An 18584-nucleotide genomic window follows, 5' to 3' on the forward strand; every position below is an offset into this window, starting at 1 on the left:
TGGTGTGTGAACCCTTCAACCTTCTGTCACTCCGAGGCTTTTTTCCATTCTCACCTCAAATCCCTAGGAAGCTTCTCAGAAACTTCAAAAGTCACTCACTCAGACACTGCTTTGGCGGTTAGAATATAAATGTTGAAGTGTCTTGACATCATCTGTGGGGATCTTTAAAGAAGACTTCAAAGAAACAGCTCTCCTGCTTTGAGCATTTCCCGCATAAGTAATAAGTGAAAATAATTCCCCTTTCTATGTGTCTCTGATCTCAACCAGAGGGATGGGTTTATTAAACAGACCTGAGAGATTGCTGAGGAATCTCTCCACAAGCCCCGAGAGCCTGTGTGGTCACTGGGATTGTTTAACCTCTTCCGAAAGGCTTATGTGACAACAGGTAGACACTGTCATTTGGAAATCAGGCTTTATTTGTAGGTGATGGGAGAGGGTAGGGGGTAGATTATCTTCATCATTATCCTTCCACGAGTACCAAATCAGTTTTTAAAATAAAGCAAAAATAGATCTGTCAACGAAATTAAAATCTGGAACAATGTCTTACATTCGGATATGGTACCTTCCCCTGTTTTACAGAGCACTGTTGGCACACCTTGTGTGCAGGAAACAGGACGATGTCAGAGTTAGAAGGGGACATTCAGAAGTCAGCTGCTGCCCTCCCTTCTATTTAAAGATAAGGAAACACAATGGAAGGATTTTAACTTTTGTCCTATGCACTGACATAGGAAAAAGATTGAGAAAAAAATGAAACAACTTGAGTCTGATCCTCAGCGCCTTATCATAAAAATGGAATAAAAGTATCTCTCTCATAGAGCTTTTGAGAAGGTTAAGTGAAATTATACCGGGACGCGTGGGTGGCTCAGTCTGTTGAGCATCTAACTTCGGATCAGGTCATGATCTCACGGCTCATGAGTTCAAGCCCCTGTCTGCGCTGACAGCTCGGAGCCTGGAGCCTGCTTCAGATTCTGTGTCTTCCCCCCACCCCCACCTCTCTCCCACTCGCTCTGTCTCTCTCTCTCAAAAATAAATAAAAACATTTAAATATTTTTTGATGAAATCATACCTAGGGAACAAAAAACCCCACAACATAGCCCGGTTACTGGCATACCTTCAGTGCTAAATAAATGTTAATTACTAAGGGGGTTACCACGGCTGTGGCCCAGAACAGGGACATCGATCTTGCTACACATCAGGATTTTCTGGAATATTGGTTCAAAAATACTCGAGCCTGGGCCCAGCTGCAGACATTCTGAGTCAGTTGGTCTGAGGAGGGGCCTAGTTTAGATGTGGCTGAGAAATTCACCAGGTGATTTTTTTTTAATTTTTTTAACATTTTTATTTATTGTTGAGAGACAGAGGAGGCAGAGCATGAGCATGGGAAGGGCAAAGAAAGGGGGAGACTCAGAATCTGAAGCTGGCTCCAGACTCTGAGCTGTCATCACAGAGCCCGACGTGGGGCTCAAACTCATATGATTGTGAGATCATGACCTGAGCTGAAGTTGGACGCTTAACTGACTGAGCCACCCAGGTGACCCCAGGTGATTCTTAATGTGCAGCCAAGGTTGAAACCCGATGGCCTAGTAGGTCCAAAGACAAAGGAGACCTTTGTGGTTCCTTAGCATGGGCTGACTACCAAGCAGATGGTTAAAGAAAGAGAGAGAAAAAATGTATAATACTATGGTAAGGTTTTCAAATAAGTTTGAAAAAGGCATCTTTTGTCAATAGCAAGTGTCGGCTGGCACAAAAGATAAATAACCAACCGAACTGAAGCAACTCGGTAGCCTTAGGAAAAGTCTTACTAAAACAACAGAATTCCCCTCTGTCCACCTGGCTAAGGAGGCCCGTTACCACGGCTGAAAGAAGACACACCCAGCTTAACAAGAGGGCAGTCATTTAATGCAGAAATCCAGTTAACAGAAGGAGACAGAGATTAACCAACAGGTAAGACATCGAACAATACTGCATAGTGTCACGGATTAGCTCTTACACGGTTGGTCTGTTTTTCTTGGGATTTGGATTCCAGTACGAAGACAGAGAAGAGACTTCCATTAAAAATAAATAAATAAATAAATAAATAAATAAATAAGGCAACAGAAGAGGAGTCTTCCCGTGACAAGGAACAACCACAAATAATGCACAGATATTTGGTGCTGACACAAGACCGCGTTAGGACAAGTTCTGAAGGTACTGCATTAAAATTTAACAAGCGTGGCACAATGACAAGAAAATTATACTCGCTTTGTTATGAACCCCTTTGCAAATAGAAATGACTCTCAGGTAATTGTTATATACAAACTTTCTGAAACAAATGGCAGCCATACAAATTTTTCCATTGCAATTTCCCCTTTTTCTAAACCGAGAAATGTTCCATGGCACCGCTCCCTAGTTCTCACAGTCGAAGCATAAATAGTCATTAAAGCACTTGAATCCACAGTAGGCTTGTCCGTAGAAAGGTCTGGAGGTTTCACATGATTTTCTATCAGTCATCCAGGAAGGGCCGGCAGGCTACAGTTTGGAATGTAAAAGACCGTTTTGTGCTTGGGATCCCAACTTGAATTCCACCATGTTCCTCTCAGGAGTCGTTGGCACTGTGGACGGGCCACCGAGCAGGGAACTTGGGTGTGGACAGTCATACCGTGGAGTCCCTGCCGGACTTTAGATGTGCAATCTTGGTCCGGCTAATAAACGGATAAGCGATGCAGAGACCTCCGGCTGCCACAATAAAACCTAAACTGCACCAGGCGCAAAAGATAGACCAGCTGTAGCCATGTTCCACATCGTCAGGCAGGCTGTAAATGAGCTTTGGGAGCCGGTTCAAATCATAGGAGATGCTGGCAGCATAGGTGCAGAGGGAAATGGTGCAAAATATCCCTATAAATAATGCAAAAGAGAACGGAATGATCAGTTACAGTGTTGCCTGATACAAGGCAAATGCCACACGGGCCTTTGTGAAAATCAGGTCAACTGATGAGGTGGTCACTCCAAATTCGTGAAGGATCTGTAATTCCTGCACTTGAATTCACCTGAATTCGTTCAACAAACACTGGCAAAACCTTTATGCTCCAGGCCATACGCTACGTAGTGGAGGTATGAGAGGAAAGAACACGGGAGAAAACTCTGACAACTTGAATTATTCAGAATTATCTTGCTTGGAGGGTACGTGTGTTTGAACTTATTTTGGGTTTCTGTTCTTAAAACAATGAAATAAAAATTCCAATGATTTTTGAGGAAGTGATCTTTACTATAATCACTCACACCTAATACAAGAGTCTTCATTTCCCTTGTAGGAAATAAAAGGGATACACTTTCATGCAGTTGCAAGCACCACACAGTCTGTTTTCTTCTTCAATTACCGGTATCGTTAGTATTTATCACGTTCCCTGTAAATAATGTTTTAAATGAATTTTTCAAGTGCCAAATTATGTTTTAAGGTACAGAGTGTGGTATATACTAGGGCCTCAACAAATCATTGTGGGTTTTTTCAGTGAATGAATGAAAGCTTTTAAGTGATACAAATGAAATCCAGGATGTTAGAACTGATGTAAAATCGCTGAGTTAGGGGATCTTATACTTCAACCATTCAGAATATAGGAGGCAATTTGGCTGACATAAGAAAATGGACAGACCCCAAACTTTACTTTCTTGTACCAACACATGTATGTATAATTGTCTTTCCAGAAAACTAAAATCAAGACTCTGATAAAAAAAAAAAGAAAGAAAGAAAGAAAGTCCCCCAAACACAGTATTTTTAGTACTTAAGTGATGTTCCAAGAGTATAGATGCTTCTATTCCACCACAATGGATTGTCAAGGGTGCTCCCTTTGATGGGAGGAATGAGGCACTCGCTGACAATGGGTAATGAAAACAGAGATGAACGCCAGTGTATTATTGGGATGTCCAGTTCTGTTCCAAGCCCCCCGCCTCTCTGCTTCATACTTTGGTTTATCCCGGTGTACAGTGGAGGTTGCATCTATTTGCTGGAAAATTGTGTTGGGGATATATTGGGGATACACTGAGCATCTCCATAGGCAACAGAGGCATAGGTTTGAGGGCTCAAAAGAGAGGGCCGAAAGTAACAGATCCTCCCTCCATCCTTTTTAATAGCGCTCTGGAGATCAGAAACACTAGCAGAAAACCAAACTCTGGGCAGGCAGCAACTGGGAGAAAATAAAGATGACCTTAATGCCATTGTGAAGCGCCAGAATTCTGCCTGCACTCAGATCATATACGGGTACATTGCCTGAATCCTTTGGCAAATGTGCATTTCGAAAAGACATGTTTCAAGTTAAAAGGACACTTGATCTGAGATAATTTGATATTTCCTACTCATTGTCTAATTGTTTTTAAACTCTGAAGGGATTCTGTCTTTCCAAAAAGGATAAAATCTTATCTTCTGACTTCCTGCTCCAGATTATTATGGCCAACATATCATTTTGAGGTCCCCCGAGATCAGATGGAACTAATTCTTTCATAAAGGAACGGGCCAGTCAAAAAGTAATACTCCTCTGCTTTTTTTTTCAAGTTTTGCGAAGAGCAAATGCTTTTACATGTACACGAATGCTTTCACTGGCATCAAAACAGTGTTTCTATATCACAAGGTCCTTCTAAGATATGCTGGTCATAGAACAATAAGGCAGTTAGAAAAAAATTGATCTCTGGAGTATCAACAGGTAAAGTATCATAATACAACAATGACCCGTTCGTAGGAAAAACAACTCTATTCTGCATTCAGCTGTCTGCACAGAGCTGAATGCCTAAAAGCTAGGCTTTTTACAAGTAATGTAGTTCTAATGACCTCTGAAAACTTGAGTTCAAACTCTTTCAAGCATCCTTTGATGTCCAAATGCATTGGGCTGAGATGCAGGAAATGTGTATTCTGGTGCCCAGATCTACTACTAATCACTGTGACCTTGAAATTACCTGAGTCTTTGTTTCCTCAACCAGGAAAAAGAAATGAGGGACTTGGTTACTGCAGACCCTGATAGTGTCAAATTTCCGTGATTCTGTTATTCCAAAATAAAGGCATGGAGCAAGAACATTTCCCACCCCCCACCACCAAAAAAGCATGCCGCATATATAACTATATATGCTCCCATTGATTTCATGCTGAACGTTGATCTTATTAGCACCTCTCCCCTGCCAACTCCATAAAATTGCTTTCGGGGAAATGAATTTTAGTATAACACCACCAGTTTACACTGAATAGAAACAGATTATAAGAAATAATCGACCCTGAAGGTTTAACCAGAAGGATGAGTTTCTCTGCCCTTGGTGTCATGAATGATTGTGCCTTGTGTCCATGGAGCTCGCGGAGGCTGTGAATGATGTCACTAACAGAAATCCCTTTCTCTGGAGCGCCTGGGTGGCTCAGTCGGTTAAGCGTCTGACTTCAGCTCAGGTCACGATCTCACGGCTTGTGAGTTCAAGCCCTGCATCAGGCTCTCTGCTGTCAGCACAGAGCCAGCTTAGGATCCTGTCTCCTTCTCTCTCTCTCTCTCTGTCTCTCTCTGTCCTTCCCCTAATTGTGTGTGTGCATGTGATCTCCCTCAAAAATAAATAAACATTTTTAAAAGAGAAAAAGAAATTTCTTTCTCTGGTCAAGTTGCTGAAACTCCCTAGAGCTAATCAGTGGCCCACCATGAGCAAAAGTTGGGGATCTCATGTCACGCTTTTTGCTACTGATCTCACCCTTAGATCCATCTTGCCTTGCAAACCCAATTGCCTCTTTGTCTTATTTGTGTTACTTACTTGTATGTATTTTATGGTGAAATATCTATATCTCTCAAGTTCTTTTTGGAAGTTCTTTTCAGAAGAGGGCACTTGTCAAATCTTGATGAAAACCTGCCTTAGTTTCTTCTGCCTTTACTTGCTTTGCTTAAAGTTGGCGGGGAGGGTTACTGTGAACCCACAAATATACCCTGGTCTAGCCTCCCCCTTCCCACCGGCGCTCTCACAGGTTGCCCTTTGGTGATATTTTTAATTCTTCCAAGATACTTTTGAAATTGTTCTGAGAAGGAGGAAAGCAAAGATTAACAAAAAAAAAATAATAATAACATATGCAAGAGTTCCTCTTTTTAGACTCCCATCTTTCAGAGAGCTCGAACATAGATCCCTGCCACAGCTACTTCCTGTGGGATCGGAAGGCCTGTCTCTGATTATTTCCAGGAAATGTACTGACAGGAGGGAAAACATGGTTTCCAACTTGCCCAAAAAACTGTAAAAGAGGCCTAACCCACTCAAGATCTTTTAAAAAGGAAAAAAACTCTGACTTCAAAGACACCAAGAAAGAGCGTTGATCATATATTATAGGATGAGGGCCCACCTTAATAGACCTTATTTTAAATTAATCACCTCTTTAAAGACCCCGTCTCCAAATACAGTCACATGGTGAAGTACTGGGGGTCAGAACTTCAAAAACCTGAATTTGGGGAGAGCTACAACTCAGTCCATAACATCCATAACATCATCTGTGCGTGTAGTCAATGCGTGAAGTACATTTCTATTCCTTTTACAGGTTTTAGCAAGAGTTTACTATTTTAAAGGTTATTTAATCAGTTATTCAGCGATTAGTTATCAGGCATCTACTATGTCCTAATCCAGTTCTGATTATCTTAGCGGGGGTTTAACGAGTCCTTGTTGGCCACAGACATGATTGGTTTGCCGTCGCTGTGATCAGGACTCCTGGGTGTTTTTCCCATTTCACTTTCCAGTGTGCATCTCAGGGCAAGGTGGTAGAGACCTCCGAGACTTCTGGTAAGTTCCACACGGAGCCTACCAGAGCCGAGCACATGGAGTCGACAAAGCCTGCTGAACGAAACTGAGTTCTGCAATGCATCGAGTTCTACCAACTTAAGGACCAGTTCGTCCCAAATGACCCCACGGGGGACTTACCTATAGAGCAAGTTATTGCAAACAATGCTGCACCGTTATTGTTAGCAATCCAGTTAATGCAAGGTCTGGGGCAGGAGTATGAAAAGATAAATAAGGTACCACCCCTGCACTCCAAAAGTTCAAAATCTAATGGTCCTTCCTGAAGATACAAGGGGAGAGAGGTCACCTCTCCTCCATTCTTCTCCTAGCCTTTCCTTCCCTTTTGCTCACTCCCTGACCAGCCAGGAGTCCCCCTCAGCTACCACTGACAGCCTTCAGCCCAGCTGGTGGTGCCTGGGGAAGGAGGTTCTTGAGTTCCAGCCTGGGTGATGGTGATTGCTAGTAGCGTCTTCAAAACAGTGAATAATTACTGGTGCTGAAAAGCCCTGCATGCAACTACTTTTCTTATAAAATATTAAAAAGTTTTCTACCAATATTTTTAATTAGAAGATACTGGGATGTCACAGAATTATAGGGTTGGAAGGGATCTTTTTGGGATCAGGATGGAAGTAAATTTATGCAGCTGTCCAGATCATCAACCTAATTTCCTTCCCTGAAATCTTTAAGGTGCCTGTGGCCAGCTGGCAAGTTGTAATTAGGGTAACTAGGCCCCTTCTTCTGACCATTCTCCTTTGATGTGCTTAACAGTCCGAAAGGAGTGGAGCTGCTTCACCCTGGTTAGCCTGCTTGATAAATAACACAACCGCAACACCCCAAGGCATAAACATTGATTTTTTTTTTCCCACTCCTTCAAAAGATGGCCTGCCCATCATTCTGGTCTCTTTGCTCCTCCAGCAAAAATGCCTCATGCTATTTTTCACACAGATTGCTCAAAAAGCCGTTCCTAAATTGTCTTTCCTAAATGAATAGGCAAGACTAACAGAAACAGACAAAACTTTGGAAAAAAAAAATAAAATAGAAGGTCCACAATCTGCAATTATTAAATCCAAAACACATTCACTCTTTTTCCGAAAGACTGCAGCCATCTTGTTTAATGCAAACCCTGACCTGATGTGACATGAGGCTATTTATAGTCCTTATTGATCCTGCTTCGAGTGAATATTCATATGTTTTGCTGCAGAAATGTTAATGTATTTGATTTCAGACCCTGCTGAGGAGTGTTAGACAATATAAGATATAGTCACCATATTTACCTTTCTAAAATGAAACTTAAAAATCCTGAAATCCAAAACACACCTGGCCTCAAATGTTTCAACTAAGTCCCTATGGACCTTTAGGTCATAATCAATGGGTAACCTAGATAATTTGATATCTCTACTACAGTGAAGTCTTTTTTATTTTTTCCTTAATGCATCGAAGCAAAGGAAGGGATAACACAATGTGGGTGTTGACTGTCCCTGACGTTTGCAGGGCAGCCTGGGCTCTGTCTCCTTTTGTCAGCTGTCACAACACTCACTGGACAGCCCCGTGAAGGGAACAGATCCAGTGGGCAATGGGGCCCCCATCAAGAAAGGCCGACGCTTTAACCAATTTTTGAGATTCCCCAATATTTTAAAAGGTAATAACACAAAAGCAACAGCAACCTAAACACTACATTTTAAAATGTTTGCTTTGAGGGGCGCCTGGGTGGCTTAGTCGGTTGAGCGTCCGACTTTCGCTTGGGTCATGATCTCGCGGTTCGTGGGTTCGAGCCCCACGTCGGGCTCTGTGCTGACTGCCAGCTCGGAGCCTGGAGCCTGTTTCAGAGTCTGTGACTCCCTCTCTCTCTGACCCTCCCCTGCTCACGCTGTCTCTCTCTCTCTCTCTCCTGGAAATAAATAAAACATTTAAAAAATTTTTTAAATGTTTGCTTTGAATAAATTAACCCTTTCAAAGATTTGTGTATAGAACAGAAACGATAAGGATCATGATTACATCGCCACGGCGATGAAGCATTGAATGTTGATGGGAATATGCTTTCACAGCACCCCGAGGGCAGAAGAGGAACTGGAAGAGGTCTTATTCCCTTGGTCCTCCACGTGTGCCTCTTTGATCGTGTGTGTGTGTGTGTGTGTGTGTGTGTGTGTGTGAGAGAGAGAGAGAGAGAGAGAGAGAGAGAGAGAGAGAGAGAGACCTCAGAGGCCATGAAGTCAAAGGGCTATATTTGGAGGCTCTGGGAGATGTGAAGCGTACCCCGGGTCCTGCTGGAAGGCCCCTGGAGAGGCGCCAGGGGAGAGGAAAGGGGCCAGAGCGTGGCTCCCAGCGTGAAGCGTGAAGTCAGCAGCACTGCTGCTCCACATGTGGGTCATCAAGAGCTGTCTGTATGCAATAAGGCAGGAGGAGGAAGACTGTTCCAAAGTTTCCATTTTAACGTCTCCAACCGTCACATCACTGATGCTCCCCATTGAAGGTTCGGCTAATAAGTTCAGGTGGAGAATGAAGGTGCCAGCGCATTAGAAGGGGCTAAGTTTAGCATCAGAAATCCGTGGGAGGGATGCTGACAAGGGCTGTTGAAGACACTTCTGCTTAATTAAAATCGACTCTTTTAACCCTTAGTTGCTCCCTTCTGCTGCTACTACATGCGAGCATCCTCCAGCTAATTTATCGCGTGCAATGGACATGTAGCGACCCCGGTATTTACAAAGGAAACACAAAGGCACCATTTGAAATAGCAAAAATGAAAGAAACCTCTCTAAACCCTACAAGGAAGGGAACAGATGAACACAACACAGCATAGCCACTCCCCGGAAAAGCATGTGGCTATGGAATACTACTGAAAACCACGGAGTAGGAAAACAGCCGAACAGCATGGGGAAAGCTGACGGGAGGATGTTAAATGGAAGCCCGGAAGGCTAAATACTTCACGTGTGATCATGATTACGAAGAGCTTTTTTTTTTTTTTAAATGAGGCAAACCCATAGGCAAAATTTGGTCCAGAATAAGGAGAATATTTAAACCACCTCATTTTTCTTGTAGGATCTACAAGAGGATTTTCTCCTTATTCCAAAAATGTTTGGCCAACCGAAAGCAAAGAAAGCTGAATGATGTCATGTTGTGTCTGTTGGTCCTTCAGGACTCGTCATCGAACTTCAAGTTTCTAAGTCTGGGGTATTTTTTTTTTTTTTGTTGTCATGTGGGTTTTGTGATTGTGCCTATTGCTTTGCTTGCTTAGTTTTTTTGTTTAACAATTGCACAGGGGTGGGGGCACCTGGGTGGCTTAGTCAGTTAAGCGCCCGACTTCAGCTCAGGTCAGGAGTTCACCCTCTGAGTTCGAGCCCCGTGTCAGGCTCTGTGCTGACAGCTCGGAGCCTGGAGCCTGCTTCGGATTCTATATCTCCCTCTCTCTCTGTCCCTTCCTTGCTCACACTCTGTGTCTCCCTCTCTCAAAAATAAAAGCAAAAACATAAAAAAACCCACACACATACATTTGCACAGGGGCTTTTGATGATACATCCTGAGGCTGCCTGAGCCAATCTGGCTCGGAGTTAGAGCCCACGTGCGGGTGAGAAAGAAGGGCTGAGCAGGGAAAGCGGAGCTGCAGGACACTTGGCTGCCAGCCTCCCTCCATGCCTACCCAGTGCTCAACAACCACCCTCCTTTATTTAAAACCTGTTCGGCCTGCGACCTTCTCAGGAACTCTCACTAGCCCTGGCTTTTATGGCCCGGTGATTTATTTTACTGCGAACAATTGTTTTATATCTAAGAGCATCCTAAATTATTTACGCATTACCCACATTAAAGCGTGCTTTAAAACCACCGCTAAGGTTTTCTCATTATAGCTTCTCTCATTTTCCTGACAAGGGGATGTGAGCGGGAGTCTTTCCAGGGTCGGGAAGGGAGGTGAATCTGCAGTTCTTTGATGCATACAGAGGCAAGAGTCAGGAAACCGGGGGCTCAGCCAATAATGGGAGGGAAGAAAATCGGTGATAGTTTTAATCACCATTAAGCAGAGACTTAAAGGCATCCTCTGGGCAGACAGGCCTCTCTGCTTCTTTGCTGCCCTGACTCCTTCGTTCTGCAGTTTGGGTTTTAAATGAGGTACCCACTGGCTAGTCTTGAGTTCAAATCTTCCTCCAAAACCTCCGGACCTAGAATTTTAGCCTCCCTGGGCTATAGTCCTAGAGTAGTCGCCAAAATATGAAAAGCTTAAGTTGGTTTTCTGCTCAGACTACTCAGGGGCCACGTGACATCGGCGTGTTCTGTCAGAGTGTTTATGACGATGACCCATATTGCTCACAGAGAGAGAAGTGAGCTGATGGGGGTCAGGAAGGAAGAGCCCCTGCCTGTGGCTTGGGTTACTTAGGCTGCAGATTGGCTGGCCACACCAGAAAGCAAAGCGCCACCAACATGTCAATCCTGAAAGACAGGTAGGCAGAAAATGGTGTCAGCCGGTAGTGTCAGGTGCCGCAGCCTCCAGTTAACATGGGCGTGAGTGAGTGGCTGTTAAGTGAGAAGTGCTAGCAAACCCCGTGTGGTCATTTGAAAACCTGAACTCCAGAGAAATAGGAAACAGGCTTGTTCAAAATGGCGACATATCCAGAGTCATATTAGCCCTGATACTGAGTATACGTGTGAGACTGTTAATTTGGCATTCACTAATCACTAACACACATCAATTTTCTTGTGAAAGAGGAGAAGGAAAGAAAGATTTCTCCCATGCAGCCACCTTCAGTGTTAGCTGTCAACTCAGCTCCTGACTTCTTTTTCAACAAAGGTATCCTTCACTTGCTAATCAAAATGACACAGTCTTGTCTCCACACACCACCCCCTTTTCAATCCCCTGCTTTAAGATCAAGTCCCTCTTCTGCTTAAAACCTTCTGTGGCTTCCATTACCCTTAGATTGAAATCCAAGCCACTGCCTGCATCTCCCACCTCAAGAGATACTTTACTTTTTCTCCCTACCCTCCAACCACACTGGTCTTCTTTTGGTGGCTCAAGATACACCAAGCCACCTCTGCGTCAGGGTATGAGTTACCCTAAAGCACTCTCAACCTCTGGGGGGTGTTTTTCATGATTTAGCTGGGAAATCACCTCAGCCAGGTGTTCCCTGAGGCCCTATTCCACCTTCTTTGTTTTCCTCACAGCTTTTACCATTATCACAAGTTATGTCTCTGTTTCCCCGTGACAGAAATGGAGAAGAGTTCCGTCTGCCTTATTCATGGTGTCTCTAGTACCTAGAGTAGTGCCTGGTGCATAGTTAAGTCCCCAAAAAATATCTGTGGAGTGAAAAAAATCAATGATTTGTGTGTAAAAATGACACCATGCGTGGGTGGCTCAGTCGGTTAAGCGTCCGACTCTTGGTCTTGGCTCAGATCATGATCTCATGGTTCGTGGGTTTGAGCCCACATCTGGCTCTGTGCTGATAGTGTGGAGTCTGCTTGGGATTCTCTCTCTTTCTTTCTCTCTCTCTCTCTGTCCCTCCCCCACTCATGCTGTCTCTTCCTTCTCTCAAAAAAAAAAAAAAAAAGGAAGGAAGGAAGGAAGGAAATAGATGACACCAGAGGCACCATCACTAAGAGTACTTTGAATTGACTTTCAACCCAGGGGCTGGTTGTGCTGATCACTCTTTCTCTCCATTCAGGCTCTGATAAACAACGAGCAGTGCTTGCCAGGAGACCAGGCCGGGGCTACGGACATGGTATGAAGCAGAGACAGAAAATACAGGGCTGGCTCACACAGAGATTAAACCCAAGACATTTCTATCCAACCTTCTAAGGGGCCACAGTGGGGAAATCAGGCCTGTACTATTAACATTGTTGTTTTCTTTAAATTGTGTATTCCCCGTAAAAGCCACATGACCTCTGGTTGCTCTTTTCACAAGTGAAAGCACAATCAACAGTGCGAGGCTGGCCGCATGCACAGCAGCCTTCGCTTCCGCCCGGAGAGGTAGCTGTGGTGTTGGGCATACCTGTCATGAGGAAAAGGAGTCCAGCCACATGTTGGGTCAAGCTCTCCTCCCAGAAGAAACTGACCGTGGCCACAATGCAGCCACAGAGCAGGACAGCTACGGCCATGCCCAGGAAGCCGGCAGTGATTCTTCTCAAGTCTAGTCTCGAAACACAAACATTCCAAGTGAAAAGCAGAAGCAGCAGTTATTGAAAACCAGAGAACGAAGAGCTTTGTATACATCATTGTCAAAACTAGTGGGTGACACGGGCCGTCTTAGGGTCTGCGGGGCTGAGGTGGTTTAGGGAGGTCTCTCCCCAGGTATTCCAGAAGAGGACACAGGGGGTCCAGCCAATCCAGAGGGTGGAGTCTACCTTCTGAGTCTCCGGAGAAGTCTGTACCCCATGGAGACTAGGCCAAAGGACAATGCCAGGGTAAACTTGGGTAATGGATAGCAAGTTACTTAGTGTACTGACAGTGAGGTAGGTATGAGAAATATCTTTACTTCCCTGAAAAGAGCGACGGAAATGTAGCTTACCACCACTATGGTGGCCCTACTTGATCTGGCTTTGGAGAAAGAGCCCACAATGTGTGCTGCAGTGAAATACGGTTTTACCTGAGCACCATGGTTGCCGATTATTTTATTTTTCATTTACATCTACTCTCGCCTATTTTCAGAAAGCATTTGAGAAAGTGAAGGCAATTGCCGTGACGGAAATGGGGCCCAAAGTGCACATTTGGGATATCTGCTCGTAAACCCCTCTCCTCTTAAACATAGGCCCCACAACCCAAGTACCCGTTTACCCAGGCTTAAGGAGGGACTGTTCTCATGGTCAAGTGTCCATCGTGGACACAACCGGCAGGTATAGTCCGTCACAAAGGCAATCATGATCCCTAGGCCAAAACGCAGCCCCTCCCCCACCTCCTAGGCAAAACCAAGACCTGCTCCTGGACGTATTTTCACTCTGATTGCCACCCTCGCAGCACTCTGATTACCCACCCTCTATTTTACTTCTTCTATTTCCTTCTTTCCTTTTTTTTTTTGAACAAATCTAACTTTAAAAATTGTTAGCTAAAAGCCTATGATCCTTCTCAAAACAATAGATACCAAGCAGAGATCTGCGGCTGCCCCAGGACCCATGGACCATTCCTTTTTTTTTATGATTATTTAACTTTAATTGAATTTTATATGATTTTATTTTATTTTTAAATTTTATTTAAATCCAAGTCAGTTAACATACAGTGTAATAATGATTTCAGGACAAGAATTTAGTGATTCATCACTTATGTATAATACCCAGTGCTCATCCCAAAGAGTGCCCTCCTTAATGTCCATCCCCCATTTAACCCATCCCCCACCCATCTCCGCTCCAGCAACCCTCAGTTTGTTCTCTGTATTTAAGAGTCTCATATGGTTTGTCTCCTCTCTCTTTTTATCTTATTTTCCCTTCCCTTCCCCTATGTTCATCTGTTGTGTTTCTTAAATTCCACATATGAGTGATATCATATGATGTTTATCTTCAAAGGGATTTCCCATTTCCAGCTCAGAGCATCTAAATGAAAGCAGAACACTGCTGCCTCGATGAGGAAGTGTAGGCACCTCACTTTGATCAAGAGCCAGGGACCGTGATAATTTAAAGGGGCTGAGTTTAATGTTAAGGGTATAAGCCATTTGGAGACATCCACATCTGAGCAGGGGCGATGTCATAATAGTTCAGTCATTAGTATCTCAACTCCCTAAATTCTCTGTGGTTTAAGTAGTAATTCTGTTGTCTACGACCATTAAAAGGCACAAGGTTCAGATATAATCCACATAGGATTTGCGTTAGTACCAGACATGTTAAGCGTATCTGGTAAACATGGTACAAATCACCAACTATCACTTTCTCAGAAAGGGCTATGCATGCAGATGCCAAAAGTCTCTTTCTGGAAGAACGGCAAAGAGGATTCAGGGGACACTCGAATACTGTCTTGCTGGGCAACAGCAGGGCACGAACTACTTGAGTACAGAGGTGAGTTCTTTCTCAGGTTCCTATGACTATCTTTTCTCACCAGACAGAAACCAGTGACCGAGTGGCTTTCTAGACTGTTGATTAAGTCAAAGAACTCCAGGGGCACCTGGGTGGCTCAGTCAGCTAAGCGTCTGACTTCGGCTCAGGTCATGATCTCACAGTTCGTGGGTTCGAGCCCCACGTCGGGCTCTGTGCTGACAGCTAGCTCAGAGCCTGGAGCCTGCTTCAGATTCTGTCTCCCTCTCTCTTTGACCCTCCCTTGCTCATGCTGTCTCCCTCTCTCTCTCTCTCTCTCTCAGAAATAAATAAAACATTAAAAAAATTTTTTTTAAAGGCAAAGAACTCCAAACACGCCCATGAAGAATTCAGACGTGGGAACACTTCGATAAAACTCTCAGATCTGCTGAGAAATGCTTGTTAAGATCAGCCAACAAGAAAGAGTTTTCAGGGAGTTGTAGCATTAAGGAATAAATCACATTTCAGCCAATGACTCTCCAAGATGTAAATCGGCCAGCCAGGGAGTGTGTGACATCGACCCTGCTGCGGGAGCTGTGTCATAAGCGCTTCCGTGCACGGGTGGGAAGCTCAAAACAGAGCTTTTTCAGCTGCAGAGATTTCCTGGCAAAAAGAGATTCTGCTTGATCTTCCGCAGTGGCCTTGGCCACCCAAACACTGTCACCAACGTCCTTGCTGCGCATTTCATTGGCAAATGACAGTGTCAGCCCCAGATTAGGGTCTAGGTTTTTGTTTTTTGTTTTTGGGTTTTGTTTTGTTTTGTTCTCTGCTTTCCTGCGTCACCTATCGCCAGGCAGCATGAATCAACGATTTTCAGGTAGGTATCTGCCCTCTTTAGTGTCACGAGGCATGATCTTTTCTAGATTTTCACATTTTCCTGACAGTGAAAAAGAGTAGTTCCTCACCCAATTGAGATATCCTCTGATAACAGACGTCCTCCGAGAAAATTACAACATAAACTCATCACGATATTTTGGCAGAAATACCAAGGTCTGAGATAGACGTGGTAGCTAAAATGAATATTCTATCATTCTATTTATTCGGAGCGTACCTAAGGTATAATCTCCTTGGTTTACTAACCCAAGTGGCAGAGCAGATCCTTATACCCAATGACTTGGGAAAGAAAAGGTGTAGGAGGCAGTGTGGCCCCAGGGCTGAAATACACACACTTCCCTGTCTCTCAAAGCCTCAGGCCTGATTTTCACACGTTCCATCTGTAAACAAGCTGTGACCGCAGCCTAGTGAAATGACTCCCTGGGTCTCTCTGACCAAGTAGGATTGGGCCCAGAGGCCCACATAGGATCCGCACAACATCTTTCCGTTCAAACCTGAGAGGGCTGGCGGGAATACTTTTTGTGCGGAAAGACACCATTTCCTCTCTGACCCTTTCCCAGAAATACTCACGAAGTAGGTGCCATTCATCTTGCTGAATTGTCTTGGTTAAATTGAAAGGAATGTTTCGTAAGCGGATTGGCTGGGAAAAGTGGTACTTGATAGCTGTGCATCGCTGTGCAATACCTTGAAGGAAATGAGAAACGCGATTTACTGGTCTGTGCATTGGTAAGAGAATTCCAGAGATCTACAGCACAAGATGCGTCCTGAACTGGGCTGACTGGGGGGAGGGGGAAGGGTCTCATCATGACTCTCAGTAGCACAGGCGAGTCAGAGCAGTACGCATCTAAAACGTGAAATAATTTTTTCAATCGTGTTTCACTTGCGAACGTGCTGAATTTGATAAGGATCTAAACTCCCCAAATTGTCAACGCTGTGTTTGTATTAACTAAACACAAAACTCCTCAAGGAGAAATGGCCTAAAAGCATACACGTGGTTGGGGGGAAATCAGCTTAAAATTTTAAGTTAACCCAGGTAAATTACGTGTGTCTGAACTTGAGCCAATCTCAAACTCGCAAACGGGATGCATCAAAAAGTTCATTAGCAAGCGTGTTATTTGGAGACCAGAAGACATTATTCCATGAAGACAACTCTCTATGTGGTGATGCGTCATTTCCTTAGTACAAATTTTACCGACCTAAATTCTAGGTCCCAAGAGAAAGAGTAGTACTGAAAGCAGAGAGGAAAAAGAAAATTAAAGTAGGGAGGAAAAAGGAGAAACTTTCCCTACCTTTTCTGGTTTCGTGTCCAGCCCTAGGCACAATACTTTGAAATGGGCAAGAATATCCATTGCTTTATCTAGTATCTTCTTCCACCCTCCCTCCCAATCCATGCTTTTATTGCATAAATAAATATGGGCTTATTTTTCCCCTAAAATCTTCTGAGCCCCATGATTCAGCCTAAATCCTATGATAACCCTGGCAGCTACTTAAAAAAAAAAAAAATCCTCATAGATGCAAATAAATGTCTAATTGCTGGAATTTAATTAACTATAGAAATAAAATAAAATGGGGGGGCACCTGGGTGGCTCAATCGGTTAAGCATCTGACTGTTTCGGGTCAGGTCATGATCTCACGGTTTTGTGAGTTCAAGCCCCATGTCGGGCTCTGTGCTGACAGCAAGGAACCTGCTGTGATTCTCACTCCTTCTCTCTCTGCCCCTCCCCCACACATGCTGTCTGTCGCTCTCAAAATATATAAATAAATTTTAAAAAAGAAATAAAGTAAAATTTTTGTAGAAATCGGCACTAAAAGGGGGACATTAATATTTGAGCACAGTCTGTATCACGAGCCAGTCTCCGATGCAAAGGCACCTATAGGATCATCTTCCCTAAAGAGTTTCTCATGCAGTAGTATATACTTTTAAGAATCAATGGGGAGCTAGTTTAAAAGGTAGATTCCTGGGGGTGCCTGAGTGGCTCAGTCAGTTAAGCGTCTGACTTCAATTCAGGTCATGATCTCATGGTTCATGGGTTTGAGCCTCATGTCAGGCTCTATGCTGACAGCTCAGAGCCTGGAACCTGCTTCAGATTCTGTGTTTCCCTCTCTCTCTCTCTCTGCCCCTCCCCCGCTCATGCTCTGTCTCTCTCTCTCTCTCTCTCTCTCTCTCTCTCAAAAATAAACATTTAAAAAAACCTTTTAAGCTATAAAAAAATGTAGATTCCTGGATGGACCCAACGCAAGACATTCTAAATCAAAAGATTTGGGATGGAGCCAGGAACGTGAACTTTAACAAACATCCCAAGTAATTCTGAGGCGGGCCGTCCTTGAATCTCACTTTGAGCAACACTGCCCCAAAACCATCTCTGCTTTGGGGAAGATTTTAATTTTTTTTTCCTTACGAAACCACCAATTCTCTCAAAGTTCAAAGCTCTTTTTATTTTTCTCCTTAGTTTTTCAACATGGGCCCATGGCAGTAGGTGTGTGGTCTAAGGCACGTAAGTTAGATATTTACATAGGAGTCAGAAAATGCCTGGGCTTACAAAGAACAAATAATCGAGTATGAGAATAATAGCAGATAACATGCAGCAAATGTATCAATAGCTTGCACTTGTATTTTTCAAAACTGTCATTCCACTTGCTATTCATCCTCAGGCTGACGTTGAGGCTCTGCATAAGCAGGGAGTGAAGGCTAGGGCGGAGCTGAGGACATGCACAAAGGACACACAGAGCCCAGCAGCTAAGACTGAGACTTGTTAGTTTCAGGCAGCTAAGGATATTTCTGTCCATTAGCCTCACCCACAGCTGGCCAAGCAGAGACTTCCGGGGCCACATATGACAAAGACTTTAAGCCATCAGTTAAGGAAGGACACTAAAGAAACCAACAGTAACAACACAAAATAGTAACAAACCCTGGGGAGGAAGAAGAGGAATCTAATTTCCAGAGTTGCTAGGTAATATCTTTTAAATACACAGTTTTCAATTTAAAAAAGTATACAACATACAAAGAAACAGGAACACATGGC

General features: G+C 43.8%; 1 protein-coding gene across 1 annotated transcript; it reads right to left on the minus strand.

Annotated features, from left to right (window-relative positions):
• Nucleotides 1-1877: 1877 nt before the first annotated feature.
• Nucleotides 1878-16207, minus strand: TMEM178A (transmembrane protein 178A). The gene is made up of 3 exons (XM_077764219.1): nucleotides 16132-16207; nucleotides 12723-12860; nucleotides 1878-2874 (listed from the first exon to the last, which is right to left on the minus strand). The coding sequence occupies exons 2-3, from the start codon at nucleotides 12826-12828 to the stop codon at nucleotides 2633-2635; spliced, it is 348 nt and encodes a 115-aa protein (XP_077620345.1). The 5' UTR covers nucleotides 12829-12860; nucleotides 16132-16207; the 3' UTR covers nucleotides 1878-2632.
• Between the last annotated feature and the right edge of the window lie 2377 nt (nucleotides 16208-18584).

Source organism: Crocuta crocuta, unplaced genomic scaffold (genome assembly GCF_008692635.1).
Source record: "Crocuta crocuta isolate KB4526 unplaced genomic scaffold, BGI_CrCroc_1.0 scaffold164, whole genome shotgun sequence".
NCBI lineage: Eukaryota > Metazoa > Chordata > Mammalia > Carnivora > Hyaenidae > Crocuta > Crocuta crocuta.